The 20,745-nt window shown below is 36.4% G+C and overlaps 1 protein-coding gene across 2 annotated transcripts in view; it reads left to right on the plus strand.

Annotated features, from left to right (window-relative positions):
- The window catches only part of FCHO2 (FCH domain only 2), a 131,476-nt gene that overhangs the window by 4,673 nt on the left and 106,058 nt on the right, over window positions 1-20,745 (plus strand). For both annotated transcript variants that reach the window (XM_006775429.2, XM_015571603.1), the window contains exon 2: window positions 13,637-13,728. In XM_006775429.2, the coding sequence (XP_006775492.1) occupies window positions 13,637-13,728 (92 nt within the window). The remainder of the gene's footprint in view (window positions 1-13,636; window positions 13,729-20,745) is intronic.

Consider the following 20,745-nt stretch of genomic DNA (forward strand, 5'->3'; position numbering starts at 1 on the left):
AGAAGTTTGACAAGGCCGAAAGTGACTGCTGCTTGTTTTCAGCGATGGCATACAGTCTTCATGAGACAGACCGACTCCTGGCTCTCCACTCTGTCCGCCTCCAGATTTGCTACACATGCTAATTTAAACACATGTGGTGGAAAGTGACTATTTTTGATAGTTTTAAGTTTATTTTAGATATAATTAGATTGACAGAGTGGCATCAAAAACATCTTTATCAAAGAAAATTTAAAGGTTATTTAAATGGCTAATATATAGGATGTTCTGAATTAATGAAGCGCTTTCCTATGTCTTATATTGTTTAAACTTCACAACAAACCTGATAGATACTATTTTTTTTTGTATTTAAATATATTTTATTGATTTCTTAAAGAGAGGAAGGGAGAGGGATAGAAAGTTAGAAACATCGAAGAGAGAGAAACATCAATCAGCTGCCTCCTGCACACCCCCTCCTGGGGATGTGCCCACAACCAAGGTACATGCCCTTGACCGGAATCGAACCTGGGACCTTTCAGTCCACAGGCTGACGCTTCATCCACCAAGCCAAAGCGGTCAGGGCCCATTTGTTTATTTTCTCTTTAGTTTCCAATGAATGCCCTAGGAGCTGTATCAGTGAAGAAATTGCTTCGGCTTATGTCTGAGATTTTGTTGCCTTTGGATTCCTCTAGTATTTTTTATGGTTTCCTGTCTTACATTTAAGTCCTTTATCCATTTTGAGTTTATTTTTGTATATGGTGTAAGTTGGTGGTCTAGTTTCATTTTTTTGCATGTATCTGTCCAATTTCCCCAACACCATTTATTGAAGAGACTGTCTTGATTCCATTGTATGTTCTTGCCTCCTTTGTCAAATATTAATTGAGAATATTGGTTCGGGTCGATTTCTGGATTCTCTGTTCTATTCCACTGATCTATATGTCTGTTTTTGTGCCAGTACCAGGTGGTTTTGAGAACAATGGCTTTGTAATACATCTTGATATCTGGTATTGAGATCCCACCTACTTTGTTCTTCTTTCTCAGGATTGCTGCAGCTATTCGGGGTCTTTTTTAATTCCAGATGAATTTTTGGAGAGTTCGTTCTAGGTCTGTGAAATATGCTGTTGGTATTTTAATGGGAAATGCGTTGAATTTATAGATTGCTTTGGGTATGCTTTAATTAAGTTGTAACAATGAAATTGGGGGTCACCACAACATGAGGAACTGTATTAAAGGGTTGGGCATTAGGAAGGTTGAGAACCACTGACTTAAAGTATATGCTATGTTACAAATTCTTTTACATAATACTATACTTTAAAGAGAAAAATATATTCGAACTTCCTACACAATAGGTGTTTTGTTGTTAATAAGGCATTTTTTGCCACAAAGTATAGTGCCATTGATAATCAAGCTGAAAATGTTTTTCTTTTCTACTAAAATTGGACAGCAAATAATATTCATAGCAGATACTATACTATTGTCTTTAATATCAGTTGTTAGCTCATCAGAAGATTGTATAACTTAAAAAAGATATCAACAAATATTACAATGAGGAAGCGTCTTGATATGCTGTTTCATTCTCTAAGAGTTGAGTACCAGTTAATAATACTTTTGAGATTCTTTATGTAAGCATTGTATTAGTTATTAAATTAGCTTCATGTTTTTGTATAAATTCAGATTATTAAATTCAGGAGTTAAAATTTTTTTAAAACAAATGGATTTCATAGGTTATAATTATTTTCATATGTTTTTATTGATTATTTTGGAAAGGAAGGGAGAGGGAGAGATACAATCGTTGATGAGAGACAAATATTGATTGGCTGCCTCCTGCATGCCTCTGACCTGGAATGGAACCTGAGACCTCTTGAGGCATGGGTCTGAGCCACACCTGCTGGGCATAGGTGATTGATAATTATTGAAGGGGTAAAATAAGTAAGCACAACATATTTGATGAAATACCTTATAAATCTCATTTTACATAGTAGAACTAACCTATATAAGCTGTGCAGCATTTTCTGAAAGACAGCAAGTATTCTTTAACATACATCACATTGTGGTAAACTGACATTTTTACTTAGGTAACTTTTTCCAAAGATTATCTCCAATCAGCACATCAAGAATGAACAATTATCTTAGGTATATTTTTCCTGAAGTTTTTCCTTATTTCTTTTCCTTATTTCTTTTACTGATTAACCAGTACAAGAATTTCATTCCATTTGTCTGTTGATTTCACTAGTATTGTCATACTTAAGTTTTTAAATAAAATTGGAGCACTTGGTTACATATCTAAAATTTGATATGTGATTACATGGATGAACAGAGGATTAAAATGATTTTTAAAAACCTGGAATTGCGCCCTAACCGGTTTGGCTCAGTGGATAGAGCGTTGGCCTGCAGACTGAAGGGTCCCAAGTTCGATTCCGGTGGAGGGCATGTACCTTGGTTGCAGGTACATCCCCAGTAGGGGGTGTGCAGGAGGCGGCTGATCGATGTTTCTCTCTCATCAATGTTTCTAACTCTTTATCCCTCTCCCTTCCTCTCTGTGAAAAATCAATAAAATATATTCAAAACAAAACAAAACACCTGGAATTGCTATTAATAGGACATTGGAATCCAAACATTATAATTTTGCTTGATTATTTTATATAAATTTAGTATCTTAGATGAGAGACTAATAACCACATACACACACACACACACACACACACACATTCTTTGGGGTTATTTAAAAATGTATGTCTTTAAAAAATTAGTTGAAGTGACCATAAAAACCCAGGATATAGACTTTCTATTACTTGAAATTTCCAAATATTGTAGTTTGGAGTACCTGCTTAGGATATGATCCCATCAGATGGTGTATTAAAATTCAAAAAGTATATATGTATGTATATTTACATATCTACATTAACAGATTTGTGAAATTTACAGTTTAGTATTCAAGTTACAAAAGGAAATAAATACAGTATATAAAAAAATCTCCTTTTCTCCTGTCATCAAGATCTCCCCAAAAGCAATCACTGTTACCAATTCCTTATATAGCTTTCCTGAGATAACCTATGTATATACAAACAAGTAACATCCACTAAATTAAAATGTATAATTGTATAACAGCCAGTTAGCCATGCCCAAATTGTTTTCAACTGCAACAGGCTATGAAAATGCAAACTACTGATTTCATTTTACTAGTATAATTTTGTTATTTTTTTATATAAATTTAGTATCTTAGATGAGAGACTAATAACCACATACACACACACACACACACACACACACACACACATTCTTTGGGGTTATTTAAAAATGTATGTCTTTAAAAAATTAGTTGAAGTGACCATAAAAACCCAGGATATAGACTTTCTATTACTTGAAATTTCCAAATATTGTAGTTTGGAGTACCTGCTTAGGATATGATCCCATCAGATGGTGTATTAAAATTCAAAAAGTATATATGTATGTATATTTACATATCTACATTAACAGATTTGTGAAATTTACAGTTTAGTATTCAAGTTACAAAAGGAAATAAATACAGTATATAAAAAAATCTCCTTTTCTCCTGTCATCAAGATCTCCCCAAAAGCAATCACTGTTACCAATTCCTTATATAGCTTTCCTGAGATAACCTATGTATATACAAACAAGTAACATCCACTAAATTAAAATGTATAATTGTATAACAGCCAGTTAGCCATGCCCAAATTGTTTTCAACTGCAACAGGCTATGAAAATGCAAACTACAGATTTCATCTAACTAGGTTCAAGTAGACTTGATGGGCAGACATTATAAAATTACAGTATTTTAGATGGCACCAAATTTTTTGAAGTCCTTGGATTTTTGGGTGGGGGTGGGGGTGGGATGGTTATTTTGTATTTTTTGCCTTAATCTAGGAGGAATTTGAAAGTAAGAAATTAGTACTGATTTAGTCTGCATAAATTTAATTCAGGGGAAGGATTTTAGAGCAATGATATGGAAAGGATAAACATTTTCTGTCTGGGTTCTTTTCTGGCCCTGCCCACTAAATCCTAAATACTCTAATCCCTTCAGAACTACTTAAATTATTTAGGCAAAGGCATGGGAGAACAGGTATGCTTTGTATCATCCTGCATATTTGGCTAGCATAAGACCTTTGGAAGTAGTTTTTTTGAGTCATGGGGTATCTTTTGAAATTATGAAATCCGTCCTGATTTCATAATTCTAGAACAATTAATCCTAAGAAATCCCTATAGAAATATGGTGTTATACAGATGTATAAAGGAAAGGGATTAATGGATTGGCTTTTAATTTACCTAGTGTGGAAAAATTAAAGAATATTAGAGTTTGAAGAATTTTAATAACAATTGGGTCCACAGAAGTTAGCATACATTGGTCAGATATGGGGAGAAACAAAAACAGCAACTGAAATGTATAGCTGTATCTATTGATGAAGATGCTAGATAGAGAATGTTGCTGGAATGACCAGAGAGGATTAAATTGGGAAGTGATTAGTGAACTGTGTGATGAAGATGAGGCACATAATTCCATCAGTTCTTGAGGCACAAACATGTTCCTTGATGGAATTTCAGGATTAAAAATTACAGCTGGCATGGCTCAGTGATTGTCCACCTATGAACCAGAAGATCACGGTTCAATTCCTAGTCAAGGCACGTGCCTGGGTATGGGCTAGATCCCTAGTGGGGGTTGTGCAGGAAACAGCTGATCAATGATTCTCTCTCATCATTGATGTTTCTATCTCTCCCTACTTCTCTGAAATCAATAAAAATATATTTTAAAAAATTATGGAAAATACTGACAAGCATGCTTGCTTGGCTTTAGGGAAGGAAGGTTCAATATAAGTAAAGCAAATTGGTGTTGCTGGGGTCTTAAAACTAAAAAATGTCTCCTTAGCACCCACCTGCTTACTGCTCCTTGCCGCTGGGTTGCTGCTCCTTAGTGCTCCCGCCACTGCCTCTGCGCTCACCAGCCATGAGTCTGGTTTCTGGCTGAGTGACGCTCCCCCTGTGGGAGCGCACGGACCGTCAGGGGGCAGCTCCTGCCTTGTTCAGTGGGCATCATAGTGACCGGTCATTCCGCTGGTCTTCTGCCGTTTGGTCGATTTGCATATTAGGGTTTTATTATATAGATAGGTACAACAGCTACCTATGAACCAGGAGGTCAAAGTTCGATTCCCAGTCAGGGCACATGCCCTGGGTATGGGCTAGAACCCCAGTGGGGGTTGTGCAGGAAACAGCTGATCAATGATTCTCTCTCATCATTGATGTTTCTATCTCTCCCTACTTCTCTGAAATCAATAAAAATATATTTTAAAAAATTATGGAAAATACTGACAAGCATGCTTGCTTGGCTTTAGGGAAGGAAGGTTCAATATAAGTAAAGCAAATTGGTGTTGCTGGGGTCTTAAAACTAAAAAATGTTAGTTTTTAGTTGGGTGAAACAACAGCCAGTGAAGATGGTTTTTCCTTTTAATTATAACCATAATTATGATGTAACTAGAGACCCAGTGCACGAAATTCATGCTCTGGGGCGGGGGGCGACTGACCGTCAGGGGGCAGCTCCTGCCTTGTTCAGTGGGCATCATAGTGACCGGTCATTCCGCTGGTCTTCTGCCGTTTGGTCGATTTGCATATTAGGGTTTTATTATATAGATAGGTACAACAGAAGAATACAGAAGTAAAAATTACCTATAGCCTTTCCCTCTATCCTCTAAGATACTTAGAAATATGAAATTTTAAATGGGTTCTATATAGTTTTTTTTAAAGTCTTTTTAAAAAAATATATTTTATTGATTTTTTACAGAGAGGAAGGGAGAGGGATAGAGAGTTAGGAACATCAATGAGAGAGAAACATTGATCAGCTGCCTCCTGCACACTCCCTGCTGGGGATGTGCCCACAAACCAAGGTACATGCCCTTGACCGGGATCGAACCTGGGACCCTTGAGTCCACAGGCTGACTGCTCTATCCACTGAGCCAAACCGGTTAGGGATACTATATAGTTTTGTATCTTATAATTTTCAAGTGATACCAAGCATTTTTCTCATGTGATTAAGTATTCTTGAATATGTTTTTAGTGACTCCATAGGTTTCCGTGGAATAGAGAGGCCATAATTTTTTTTAAAAAACCCACCCCTTTGGACATTTAGGTTACTTCTAGTTTTGTTTTTTCACTTAAGCATTATGAGGACTTGAGATTTAAGTACTAATGTATACAGGATGCCAGTTTAAGTGGTAGCCTTCAGTGTCTTTGCAAGTATAGCTTGAAGGGTTTTTGAGAAAGCTGAACTTGTTAAGTTTTATTATTTTCATTTTGAGAGTAATGAAAATTACATTTTTTACAGATTACAGAAAATTTGAAAGATATAAAAATGAAAATTATCTCTCAACTGTTTGCATCTGCTATTTTTGTAGAATCCATATGTAATATTTATTAGATGGCTTTAAGGATTTAACTAACTGGGAAGAGGTGGGTTATAATTAAAACTCATCAGTCAACCAACAAATGTGTTTTGAGTAACTTTTGCACCTGCACTGAGTAGTTTTGACTGCTGAGCAGTGCTCATTCTACATACATTTTTTTTAAAAAAATATTTTTATTGATTTCAGAGAGGAAGGGAGAGGGAAAGGGAGATAGAAACATCAATGATGAAAGAGAATCATTGATCAGCTGCCTCCTGCATGCCCCCCAGTAGGAACCGGAGCCAGCAACCTGGGTATATGTCCTGACCAAGAATCAGCCGTGACCTCCTGGTTGATAGGTCAATGCCCAACCACTGAGCGACATTGGCTGGGCTCGTTTTACATATTATAATCAGTTTTGTTTGTTTTTTTGCTTTAGTAATATCTTGTCAACAGTTCTGCAGAATCCTTTTAGTGATCATGTGTGAAAAACAGCTTGAATGTGTTTTATTCTTTTTTTCCTAGCCGTTTTTAAGGTAAAAATGGTACTGGAAGGCTGTCATTGTATATTTGTTGAATTCCTATCAAAAGTGTCTAGAACAGTGGTTCTCAACCTTCCTAATGCCGCGACCCTTTAATACAGTTCCTCATGTTGTGATGACCCCCAACCATAAAATTATTTTCGTTGCTACTTCATAACTGTAATTTTGCTACTGTTATGAATTGTAATATAAATATCTGATATGCAGGATGTATTTTCATTGTTACAAATTGAACATAATTAAAGCATAGTGATTAATCACAAAAACAATTTGTAATTATATATGTGTTTTCCAATGGTCTTAGGTGACCCCTGTGAAAGGGTCGTTCGACCCCCAAAGGGGTTGTGACCCACAGGTTGAGAACCACTGGTCTAGAAGATTCTTCAGTAGAGGGGCCATTTGTCAAAGGAGAAAGAGTATCTTCAGAATTGGTTAAATGTTTTGTTTTGTTTTTCAGAGAAGTCAAAGTGAGACCGTCAGAAATGTATTAATGCTATACTTTGCAGTGACTTATCCAAGGTTAGCTAATAAATGTTGGTAAGTGCTAGAGTAAAAGGAGAATATAGAGAGGTAGGAAGTGACATTTATTTAAGCTGTCTGGAGTTCAGAGGTAGGTTAGGCATGTTGTTATTCACATGACAGTAACTCCTGACCTTTCTCTTCCCTCCCCCCCCAAATATATATTTTTTTAATTGAAAAAGAAAATGGGTAAAATCAACTTTTTAATTCATACAGTCTACACTCTATCTTTTTCCTACTTTTCAGCTCTTGGACTCATCAAAATTGAAGTGTTTAACTTACTGTTGCCCTTAAAAGATTCTTTGAAAGAGAAGTTTCAAACCATTAACTATAATCTGTGGGGTTTACCCTGGCCAGTAGCTTAGTTGGGTAGCTCAGTTGGTTAGAGCATCATCCTGATAATGCCAGTGTTGCAGGTTTGCTCTCCAAGCAGGGCACACACAAGAAGCAATCAATGAATGCATAAATACATGGAACAACAAATCGATGTTTCTCTCCCTTCTTTTCTCTCTAAAATCAATAAATTAAAAATCTGTGGGGATTATAGCTTTGTGCTTTTCTACTATTTTTGTGGCTCTTAAAACCTAGGTATTTGAGTTCCATTTTAGTTAAAATGGGAATTTCATAGCCGTTTAAATAGAGATATTCATTTCTCTTCAAGTGGAAATATGTTAGATTGTATTTTATAATCTATTAAAAAACTTTAGGTATAAAGTTGTGCTATAAGATAAAGGCACCAGAAAAAGATAAAGGTGCCTTTGGATTTCTAAAATAAGTTTGATGATTTATTTAAAATTTTTAATTTGATATTTCAAGGATGTCTTACTTGTAGACTGTATTAGGCTAGGAAAAAAATCAACATTTTCAGTGACTTGTTACCTTACTTAGGTTATCTTTTCAGTTAAATTTCACTTCAGATGATAATTTAGGTCTAAGACAATATGCATAGTAGACCTCATTTTCATATTAAATTGTAGCATGTTACTATATGTATGAGAAGAGGAATCTGGACTGATAATACATCAAACTGTTAACTGTAGTAGTCTTAGTTAAATTGGAGTGGTAAGAGGAAATATGATTCTGGACTTTCATCTTCAAAGGATGGCAAAACTTTTTTTTTACTTCATACTAGGAATATACAAAGATTTAAAAAAATGTTTTCATTGAATTCAGGGAGGAAGGGAGAGAGAGAAAGAGACAGAAACAATGATGAGAGAATCATTGTTGATCAGCTGCCTCTGGCACACTCCCCCCTACTGGGGATCAAGCCGACAAACCAGGCATCTTCCCTGTTGTGGAAGCAAACTCTGACCTCCATGCTCAACCACTGATAACACTGGCTGGGCTATCCAGAGTTCTTTAAAACTTATTTATATTGGATTATAGGACAATTTTATTTGCCCCAGGTCGAAGGTAGTGGATGTTCTGTGAAAGTGATACCTCTTTGTAAAGTGCATTAAGATGAGCAGATAAAAGATGCTATCTTGTGCAAACCATCTTAGCAGTTGTTCTCCTTGGGCCAGCAATGGTGTTGTTTTTGTCGGTTAATACTGAAAAGTTTCTCTGCAAGAATTTATTGATTAAAGAAGATAAAAATATTATTTACTGAACTTTTTGGGTAATGTTATTGAGCTATATTTTACATGCCATGTAATCCACTCATTAAAGTATACAATTCAGTGGTTGTTGGTAATATTCACAGTCAATTTTGATAATATTTACAACCATCATCAATTTAAAACTATTTTTATTACCTCAAAAAGAAATCCGGTACCGTTTATCATCCCTTACATTACCTCCAACCTCCAAGCAACCTATTAATCTATTTTCTCTTTATTTTTTTATTCTGGACTTTTAAAATGAATGGAATCATTACAGTATGTGGTCTTGTGTGACTGGCTTTTTTCTCTTAGCATAATGTTTTCGGGGTTAATCAGTGTTGTTGGATATATCAGAGCTTTATTCCTTTTATGGCTGAATAATATTCTAGTTGAAGGCTATATCACATTTTGCTTATTCATTTGTCAGGTAATGGACTTTTGGGTTGTTTCCATCTTTTGGCTATTATGATTAATGCTGCTATAAACATTTTTGTACAGATGTCTTTGTGGACATATGTATTTACTTGTTAAACTAATGAATTAACCACCTGAAAAGAAGCTCATCACTGATTAGTAAATACTCTTAAAAATCTAGTCACAGGTGTACCTCATTTTGTGCTTTGCTTTATTGCACTACACAGATGTTGTTTTTTTTATAAATTGGAGGCAAGTCCCTCCACCAGCATAAAGCTTACGACTTGTTTTTTTTGCGATACTCAGTTTGTTGCGATGGTCTGGAACTGAACACACAGTATCTCTGAGGTATGCCTGCATTTGATTATGGGGGTTTTTTGTTTGCTTGGGTGGGTGACAGTAATGTTCTAACAATGATTGTGGTGATCGTTGTACAACTCTATTAATATCCTAAAAATTATTACAGTGTACAGATTTTAAATGGGTGAATTATATGGTGTGTGAATTATATCTCAATAAAACTGTTGTAAAAAAGGAATAATTTAAAAATTTGAGCAGAAGGAAAAAAACAGTCATTGATAAGCAAAATTTGATATCAATAGTTGTGGTGTACTTGGAAGAAAATTGCATTTTAAAACTGTCATGATAGCTCTTAACTCTTATATATTGAAGACTTGGTTTATTTATTTTTTATTGGAAAGTTAGTCTATGCTCATTATTCCACTTTCCAGAAATAATTTGCTGTTAATAGTTTGCTGTATATGCTTTTAGACTCGTTTTGTATAAGTACAAGGTGGGGCAGAGATTTACAGTTGTTCATATGGAAAATAAAATAGTTAATAAATAGTAATTCAAGATTAAACTGCATTTTGCATACTCACAACTATAAACTTACTTTTGCCCAACCCTGTATATACAACATGTTATTTTTTTCAGAGAAAATGAAATTCGATTAGGGATACTGTTTTGCACCTTCCTTTTTAATTCAATCCAATTTACTTTTTTTACCTAAAAAAAGAAAAAGCAGTATCAGGCCTCCATAGAAGAATGTGTCATTATGATTTCTGCAGTCATCTGTTACCAATGAACATAAATAGCAACCATATTCAACTGTTAGGGAAAGCTGACTTTTCTAACTGAATAAGATTTGACCAATTTAGAAAAAAAAATCTTGCTTATATATAAAACCTTCCTGTACATTTTTCAGCCATTTCCTATAAATCTACAGCTATTTCAAACTGAAGTTTAAAAATATATTGCTCTTATTAGGAAGATACCAACTTTCAGAAATTGAGGTAGCAAGAACCAGTTTGTTAAGAAAAGACAAAACCAAGCAAAACTACTCTTCAAGAGAAAAAGGGAATCTCCCAACTTCTCTTTTTCTTTCTTTCAAACAACCTTGGGGATCGAGCCCACAACCTGGGCATGTGCCCTTGATTAGAATCGAACCTGGGACCCTTCAGTCCACAGGCTGACACTCTGTCCACTGAGGTAAACCAGCTAGGTCTGTGTGCTGGTTTAAATAGCCCTTCACTCTCAGCTCTTTTCCATTTTTGCGTTTAAATATGCATAATACACTTTGGGAACTCAGATAACCTGGATTTGTTAGAATTATTTGCAAATGAGAAGTAGTAGGTATGTTAGGCGAGAAATTTGGGGCATAAGAGCTTTAGACTTTGGATTTTAAGGTTTTAGATTTCAGGTTTGTTTCTTTCAGGATTCATATTATGAGAGTTGGTGGGTCGTCTAATCATTTGTAATTTCTATATTACAGTCAGATAATGGGATGAATCCATCAGAAGTTTCAGGCCTGTTATTATTTGTAATTTTATTTACTAATCTGCATGATGTTATTTTCACTTGCTATAGACTAGTGATAATGGTTATTTCAAAAACTGTTCTTATTTTGGCTGGAATAAATTTGCATGCAAAAGCCAGGGAAAGTAAAAACTAGAGTTAGATAATAAACTTTATATTTATCTTAAACATGAAAAAGTTGTAGAAGCTAAATGGATATGTTTGGATTCATAAGAGACTGTAGTTTATGACCAGGGCCGGGAGTCGAGCCTGCAACTGAGGTGCCTTGCCCTTGAACAAAATCGCACCTGGGACCCTTCAGTCTGCGGGCCCACATGCTATCCCTTGAGCCAAACCGATTAGGGCTAATGTTACATTCTTCCTGAAGATTGAAAGTGGCTATTCATAATGTTAAAGATATCTCCTTATGAATATAGCTTTTTTTTTTTTTTTAAAGCTTACAGCACCCGGTATTCGAATATGACATTTTAATTGTATGAATGGCAAACTAATTACTTGGTATATTAGTTGACAAGTTTATTAGGGATCACGTCAACATAACTGGAAGTTCCTATAATATGTTTCCTGTTTTTGGCAAACTTTGGAAAAATTAGGTTTCACGTTGCATAACACCTGCTTATGATATTGCTTTTTATTTCCAGTAAAAATGTTCCATTCTTTATTTTCACTGAAGAAAAGTAACACTGACATTTGTGAAGAGAGTTGTTGAGCTTGGTTTATTTTTTTATTTTTATTTTTTATTTTTTAAATATATTTTATTGATTTTTTACAGAGAGGAAGTGAGAGACATAGAAGGTCAGAAACATCGATGAGAGAGAAACATCGATCAGCTGCCTCCTGCACATCTCCCAGTGGGGATGTGCCCGCAACCCACGCACATGCCCCTGACCGGAATCGAACCCGGGACCCCTCAGTCCGCAAGCCGACGCTCTATCCACTGAGCCAAACCGGTTTCGGCGAGCTTGGTTTATTGATAGTCTTTTACTTCACCTATAACATTGATATTTCTAATGTTTTCTTTGCTATGACTAACTAACTTAGCATTTATTGGATTAAATAACTAAAGGTTTTGTAGGATTGTGTAGTGGTCTGGTTCTCTTAATTTCCCATTAGTTGAGGACTAGCTAATAGACTGTTAATGCTCTTTTTAAAATTTTATCTACTTTCTCACTTCTCAAATTGCTTAAGTTTACTGAAAGACTCATATTAGCAATTATAAAGTAGCTTGTATTCAATGCTTATATGATTAGTAATATGCTGACTTGACTAAGATGTCAAGATTTAGTAATTTTAAAGTACAGACTTTTGAGTTAAATTAGTGATTTTCAACCTTTTTATCTGATGGCACACATAAACTAATTACTAAAATTCTGCAGGACACCAAAAAATATATTTTTTGTGGATCTGCCAAAAAATAGGTGTAATTTTGATTCATTCACACTGGACGGCTTTTGTTGTGTTGGCTGTTGTCATTTTTTAAATTTTATTTGATGATATAAGGGAAAAGAGGTCAGTTCTCCTGACTAAATAGTCAGGTATTGTATGTTTTAGAAATTCTTGCAGCACACTGATTGAAAATCGCTGTGTTAAATAATCCCTTAATGCCTATTCAAGGAATTGAATTTTGGTATTTAGTAATGTATTTAAAGAGGTACATGGTTATCTTTTCTAAATTATACTACATATTATTCCTTAAAATTTCAGGCTTAGTTTCATTAATATACCCTTATGAGTGATTATAGAATGCATATATACATGATTGCATCTATGTACATAAAAGCCTAGGCGACCAAATGATTGAATTGACCCGTCGACTGGTCGCTATGACGTGCACTGACCACCAGGGGGCAGACGTTCAATGCAGGAGCTGCCCCCTGGTGATCAGTGCACTCCCACAGCAGGAGCGCTGCTCAATGAGGTTACTGAGCAGCGGCAGCAGCAGGTGCAGTGGTGCTGGGATGAGTGGGAGCAGCGTGGCCCAGCCTGGGCTTGGGCTCCTCCCTGGCCGCCTGCCGCTTCACACACTACAACATCCCTTGGGGGATGTTGGACTGCTGGTTTTGGCCTGATTTCCGCAGGCCTGCGGCAGTCCGACATCCCGTGAGGGATCCTGGATTGGGAGAGGGTGCAGGCCAGGCTGAGGGACCCCATGGGTGCACAAATCCATGCACTGGGTCTCTAGTATATAATAAATATAAACTTTATGAAACCTTACAATATTTATTTGATACAGTTTAAAGTCTTATAGTGAGCAACAATGGCTACATTTAGGAAAGATAGCTTACCTGACTGTTAGAATTGCATATTTGTTAATGTTATGTTGATCTCTCTCTCTTTCTTTTTTTTTTATTAAACTAAAAATCTTTTTAAATTGTAGGGGGAAAAAAATAGTGGCTTTGACGTTCTTTACCATAATATGAAACATGGACAGATATCGACAAAAGAGCTAGCAGATTTTGTAAGAGAAAGGTATGTATTTTTTCATGTCATTTAACAATTTATTACAAGTTAAATTTTAGAATATAAATGAGAAAATTTTGATTGTATTCAAGTACAGTTGTTAAAAGTATACTATAATTTGCATTGTTAAACTGATTTATATATCACTGCCTGAAAATACTTTTCATTGAATGTGCTAGCAAGGTGATACAATAGAAAAATTGAGGAACTTTGAAGAATAAAATATTACAATTTCTTTAAATAAACATGTCAGTAAAGAAAACATACTAAAATAATTTGAAAAGACTAAGTTTTCTGAACTTGTAGTTAAGGGATGGGGAATGTTCAGCCTGCGGGTTGTATAAGGCTTGCGAAATCATTTGGTGTGGCCCTGCCAAAGCATTAGGGATGAGTTAATTAAATGTTTGACCAAATATAGCAGGCAAATTTTTAAGTTGATAATTTGGCCTGCGAATGATGTTATAAGTATCCAAATGGCCCTTGGCAGAAAAAAGGTTCCCCACCTCTGTTGTAGTTTAATTATTATTATAACTTTTATTTTTAAAGAGGCCCTAAGTATGTATTTTCAAATTCTGCAAAATTACAAAATATGATTACCTTTAAGACTTTATAATATACTAGTTAATTTAGAAACTATTAAAAATCATTATAATTTTATTTGATTAAAGTTGTTTTGTAGTTGGGCCCACTTGATGGTTTTTATATGAATACATTTAAAGTCTTTACCTTGATTATAGAGGGATATATGCCTTTAGATACAATACTTCGTTTATTCTTTCAACAATATATATCTAATGTCTGCTGTGTGTCAGACCCTTCTTTGGATTCTGGGTGTATAGTGGTAAAGATACAACTTCTGTCTTCATACAGTTAACTGAAAATGGAGAACAAACTTTTTATGTAACACCAATCCTCTTATGGCTTCCACCTACTGGAGTTAAGAGGGAGCCCCAAAACTCTAAATACTATGGATAAAGCTATCCCTCTCTGGCTTCTGTGTCATCATTGGCAGGTGTAAAGGAGTGGCCCCAGAACTCTGCATCTCTGACATGTCCCCTAGCCTGTCTTTTGCACCAACACTTGCATCACTACTATAACTACCTTGATACCATTAGGCAGTAGTCATGCCTTTTAACCCTGTTTATATCAGTAACCATAAGAAGTCCAGGACTCCTGGGCCATCTCTTTGCCTAGAATCTAATCCCTTTATGATTCTGTGAGCAGTGAGACAACCCCTCCTTCCACGCCCCCTTCCCTGCTTTATTTTTCTTCATAAAACTTAAGCTATCTAATAGAAGCAACATTTTACTTATTTATTTGTCTATCTTAGAATATAAATCTCATAAGAGTAGGGTTTTTTTGTGTGTGTTGGTTTTGCTTATTACTCTATTTCCTGCGCATGGGGGAGTGCTTGCCTCTTTAGTAGGCCCTCAATAAATATATTTTTTAAAAATAATTTTTATCTTTCAATTACAGTTGATACACATTATTATATTAGCCTGGTCTGCACCCCAGTGATTAAACATTACATAACTCACTAAGTGATCACCCTGATAAATCTCACACCCATTTGACACCATGCATAGTTATTATATTATTACCTATATTCTGTGTGCTGTATTATACATTTCTATGACTATTCTGTAACAACCCATTCCCTCAACCCCCTTCCATCTGGCAGCCATCAAAATGTTCTATGTATCTATAAGTCTGTTTCTCTTCTGCTTGTTCATTTATTTTATTTTATTTTTTAAAATATATTTTTATTGATTTTAGAGAGGGAGAGGAAGAGAGGGATAGAAACATCAATGATGAGAGAGAATCATTGATCAGCTGCCTCTTGCAAGCTCCATACTGGGGATCGAGCCCACAACCCGAGCATGTGCCCTGACTGGGAATCGAACCTCTTGGCTCATAGGTCAGTGCTCAACCACTGAGCCATGCTGGCTTTCATCACTTTGAGAATTTCTTGCCACTCCTTTCTGGCCTACAAAATTTGTGTTGAGAAATCAGCTGACAGTCTATGGGAGCTACTTTGTAGGTAACTAACTGCTCTTCTCTTGCTGCTTTTAAAATTCTCTTTGTCTTTAACCTTTTGCATTTTAATTTTGATGTGACGTGGTATGTGCCTCTTTGGTTTCATCTTGTTTGGGCCTCTGTGCTTCCTGACTTGTATGTCTATTTCCTTCACCAGGTTAGGGAAGTTTTCTGTCATTATTTTTTCAAATAGGTTTTCAATTTCTCTCTCGCTCTCTTATCCTTCTGGCACCTGCATGATGTGAATTTTGGTTGGTACGCTTGTAATTGTACCAGAGGTTTCCTACACTGTCTTCATTTTTTTGGATTCTTTTTTCTTTTTCACTGTTCTGATTGGGTGTTTTTACTTCCTTATGATTCAGATCACTATTTGATTCTTGGCTTCATCTACTCTAATGTTGATTCCCTGTAAATTATTCTTCATTTCAGTTAGTGTATCCTTCATTTCTATTTTTTAAAAATAATAATTATTTTTCTTTATTTTTAGGGAGAGGAAGGGAGAGAGAAAAAAAATATCGATGTGAGGAGAAACATTGATTGGTTGCCATACTCACATGCCCCACCTGGGGGATTGAACGTGCAACCTGGGTATGTGCCCTGACCGGGAATTGAACCTGCCACCTTTTGGTGTATGGGGTGATGCTCCAACTAACTGAGCCACGCTGGCCAGGACAGTGTATCCTTCATTTCTGACTGTTCCTTTTTATGCTGTTGAAGTTCATTGCGCATCCTTATAACCAGTGTTTTGAACTCTTCATCTAGGACCGTGGTCAGCAAACTCCGGCTCGTGAGCCACATGTGGCTCTTTGGCCCCTTGAGTGTGGCTCTTCCTAAGCCTTAGGAGTACCCTAATTAAGTTAATAACAATGTACCTACCTATATAGTTTAAGTTTAAAAAATTTGGCTCTCAAAAGAAATTTCAATTGTTGTACTGTTGATATTTGGCTCTGTTGACTAATGAGTTTGCCGACCACTGATCTAGGAAATTGCTTATTTCCATTTTGTTTAGTTATTTTCTGGAGTTCTGTTCTGTTCTTTCATTTGGGAAATGTTTGTCTCCTAATTTTGGAAGCCTCCCCGTGTTTGCTTCGATGTATTAGATAGAGCTGCTACATCTCCCAGATATGGTAGAGTGGCCTAATGTAGTAGGTGTTCTGTAGGGCCCCGTGACACAGCCTCCCTGTCACCAAAGCTGGGCACTTGAGGTGCACTTCCCTCCCTATGTGGGCTGTTTACACCCTACTCTTGTAGTTGAGCCTTGATTGCTGTTGGCACATCAGTGAGAGGGATTTACCCCCAGGCAGGTCAGCTGTAAGGATTGGAGCTGTGCTGGTGCCCACCCCACAGAGCAGGATTTACTTCAGTGGAGCTCTGGCGCTCATTGAATCTGCCCCTTGAGTGTGTCACCTGTGGATATGGTTGGGTGGTGATGTTTCGATGTGGTCTGAGGCTGTCCACTGGGTGGGCTGGCTCTGGAGCCTTCTTGGAGGTACAGGCCAAGGTCAGCCACTGCCTTTTTTTCTGCCCGGTGCCACCCCACATGAGTAACAAAGTAATATGCAGATAGCTGCTATGTGCTGGCCTTGGAGGTGTCCAGGTGAGGCCAAGATTCGAACCAAGGTCCATTCCACCCCTCTTGCCAGTCTCTAAATCCCTAGTTGTAGGACTTTCATTCAGTCAGATTTCAGGTGGTTCTGAATGATGGTTTTTCTGTTGTTTATTTTAATTTTGCTGTGGTTGTGGGAGGAGGTGAGTACTGCATTTACCTACCCGTCATCTTGACCGGAAGTCCAGTAAACATTTTTTGATAGACCGAACCTGTAACTAGGTTATCCTAATCCAAGATAATATTATAATCTAATCCATTGTTGTTGCCTGGACTGCAGTGATAGCCTCTGACTGGTCTATCTACATTCATTCTTGTTATCCTGCAATTTATTCTCTGCACTATCATTGGAGTGCTTTTTCAAAACTACAGATCAGTTTGTTACTTTTCCAGTTTAAACCATTTCAAAGGCTTCCTGTTGCTCTTAAGGTACGCCTGCATAGTCTGACCTGAAACTGCTTTTCAAATTTTAGGTTACACCAGTCTACTCTTTCCTCTCCAGGGACATTGGCCATATTATTGACAGGCTTCTTCTAGTCCAGGCTTTGTACATGCTTATTCCTGTTTCCACTTAGTTAATACCTACTTATTTTTTAGAGCTCAGAATTGTGCTCATTTTGCCAGGAATCCTTTTATTAATGTCTTGACTAGGTAAAAGCACCTATTATAATCTTTTTCAACATCATATAACTTTTTCTAGTATTTATAAAATTTTTGATTATTCATTTTTGTTACTTGTTTTTTTGTTTTGTTCCCCTATAAAGGGAACAGTATATAGTATTTTGTGCCCCAGCACCTAGCACAGAGCCTTGTACATCTAGATCAGGGATGGGCAAACTTTTTGACTCGAGGGCCACAATGGGTTCTTAAACTGGACCGGAGGGCTGGAACAAAAGCATGGATGAAGTGTTTGTGTGAACTAATATAAATTCAAAGTAAACATCATTACATAAAAGGGGATGGGTTTTTTTTTTTTTTTTTTTTAGTTTTATTCATTTCAAATGGGCTGGATCCAGCCCGTGGGCCGTAGTTTGCCCACGGCTGATCTAGATACTCATATTTCTTGAAAGAGTTAATGAGAAAGAAAGTCTTATGCACTAAGGATTTTGCATACATTATCTCATTTAACTTTCAAAACTGTCTTGGCCAGTGTAGCTCAGTTGGTTTAGTGTTGTCCCATGCACCAAAAGGTCACTGGTATGATTCCTGGTTAGGGTATATACCTGGGTTGTGGATTCAATCCCTAGCCTTGGGGTGGGTATGGGAGGCAACTGATATTTCTCTCTCACATTGATGTTTCTCTCCCCTTCCCTTCCCCCTCTCCCTGCCTTCCCCCTCTTCCTTTCTCTCCCTCCCTCCCTCTCTCCCCCACCCCCTTCTTTCTCTAAAGCAATAAAAACACATTTAAAAAAGAACAAAACTGATAATTTATTTACTGTGGGCCCAATAAAGGTTAAATAACTTCCTAAGTCAGCCATTCAGACTTTTTTCTTCCTCCTTTCTTTCTTTCAATAGCTTTATTGAAGTATAACTGACATACAATATACTGTATATAGTTAAATCATATAATCTGATACATTTTGACATATCCATACACTCATGAAATTACCATAATCATGGCAATGAACATACTCATCATCCTCTTTGTAATCCTTCCCTCCTGTCCCTTCCCACCATCCCTAAGCAACCACTCATTTCCTTTTTTTTTAACCCTACATTTGCTTCTTACACTTAGGTTAGTTTGTATTATCAGTATAAATTGAATCATGCAAGATATATTCTGTTGTCTGATACTTTGACTCAGTATAATTATTTTGAGCCCTAGCCTGTTTGGCTCAGTGAATAGAGCATTGGCCCACAGACCAAAGGGTCCGGGTTTGATTCCAGTCAAGGGCACGTACTTTGGATGCACATCTAGATACTCATATTTCTTGAAAGAGTTAATGAGAAAGAAAGTACAGGACTGGCCAGAGCCTGTGTGAGAGGCAACCAATACACGTGTCTCTATCACATCGATACTTCTCTCTCAAATTGTATAAATATGTCAAAATGTAATTGTCACTGTTTACAGAAATTTGGATTGTTTTCAGTTTTTTGCTCTTGTAGATAATACTGCTTTGAATATTCTTTTTAAAAAAATATTTTTTTTTATTTCAGAGAGAAAGGGAGAAGGAGAGAAAGAAACATCAGTGATGAGAGAGAATCATTGATAGGCTACCTTCTGCATGCCTTCCACTGGGGATTGAGCCCACAACCCGGGCATGTGCCCTTGACCGGAATCGAACCCAGGACCCTCAGTTTGCAGGCCGACGCTCTATTCACTGAGCCAAACCGGCTAGGGTGCTTTGAATATTCTTGCACATATGTCTTGGTGTACATATACACATATATATTTATATTAGTTGTATACCCTGCAGTAGAATTGCCAGGTCATAGAGTATGCATATGTATAGGATAAAGAATTTTCCAATGCTCTATATCCACTGAGCCAAACCAGCCAGGGCTCTTCTCATTTTCTTGACATTATCTTTCACAGAGTAGAAGTTTACATTTTAATGAAGTCCACCTTAATAATGATCTCTTTCACAGGTCATGTCTTTGGTGTTGTATCTAAAAAGACATCACTATACCCAAGATCAGATAGGTTTTCTCCTGTGTTATCCTCTGAGAGTTTTATAGTTTTACGGTTTACTTTTTTGTCATTGATTTTCTCCAGTTTTACTAGTGTGTGACTAGGTGCAGATATCGTTTTATTTATCCTCTCAAGGTTCGTTGGGCTACATGGATCTATGGTTTGATATCTTGTCAATTTTGGAAAATACTCCACATTTTTATCTCTATAGACATTTCTTCTGACACATCCATTCCCTTTTTACACATATGTTAGACTCTTTTGCTGTGTTCTTTTCCTTTATTTTTACATTCTTTTGTCTCTTTAACTTTATTCCAGGAGATTATTCTCACCTGTCTTCTAATTTACTAATTCTCCCTACAGTGTATTGAATTTGCTGTTAAACCTCATCCATTGACATAACTTTTTTCAAATATGGAATTTATATCTTTGTTCAAATTTGCTATGGTTTCCTCCACTTTTTTTTTTAAACAACAAATTTATTTTCTCACAGTTCTGGAGTCTGGCAAGTCCAAACTCTATGTTATAACAGGTTTTGGTATCTGGTGGGAGCTCTCTTCCCAGCTTGCAGATCACTACCTTCTCTCTGTATCTTTAGATGGCAGACAGAGCTGGTTTCCTCCACTTTTAAAAAATGATTTCTAGTTCTCTATGGAAATTTTTGATTTAATCTACTATCTCCTTAAACATAATACATAAACTCATAAGGTCTAAGTTTTTTAATCTCAGCTTTTAGAACACTGCCAGTTTG

This window comes from Myotis davidii, unplaced genomic scaffold (genome assembly GCF_000327345.1).
Source record: "Myotis davidii unplaced genomic scaffold, ASM32734v1 scaffold44, whole genome shotgun sequence".
In the NCBI taxonomy this organism is placed as follows: Eukaryota; Metazoa; Chordata; class Mammalia; order Chiroptera; family Vespertilionidae; genus Myotis; species Myotis davidii.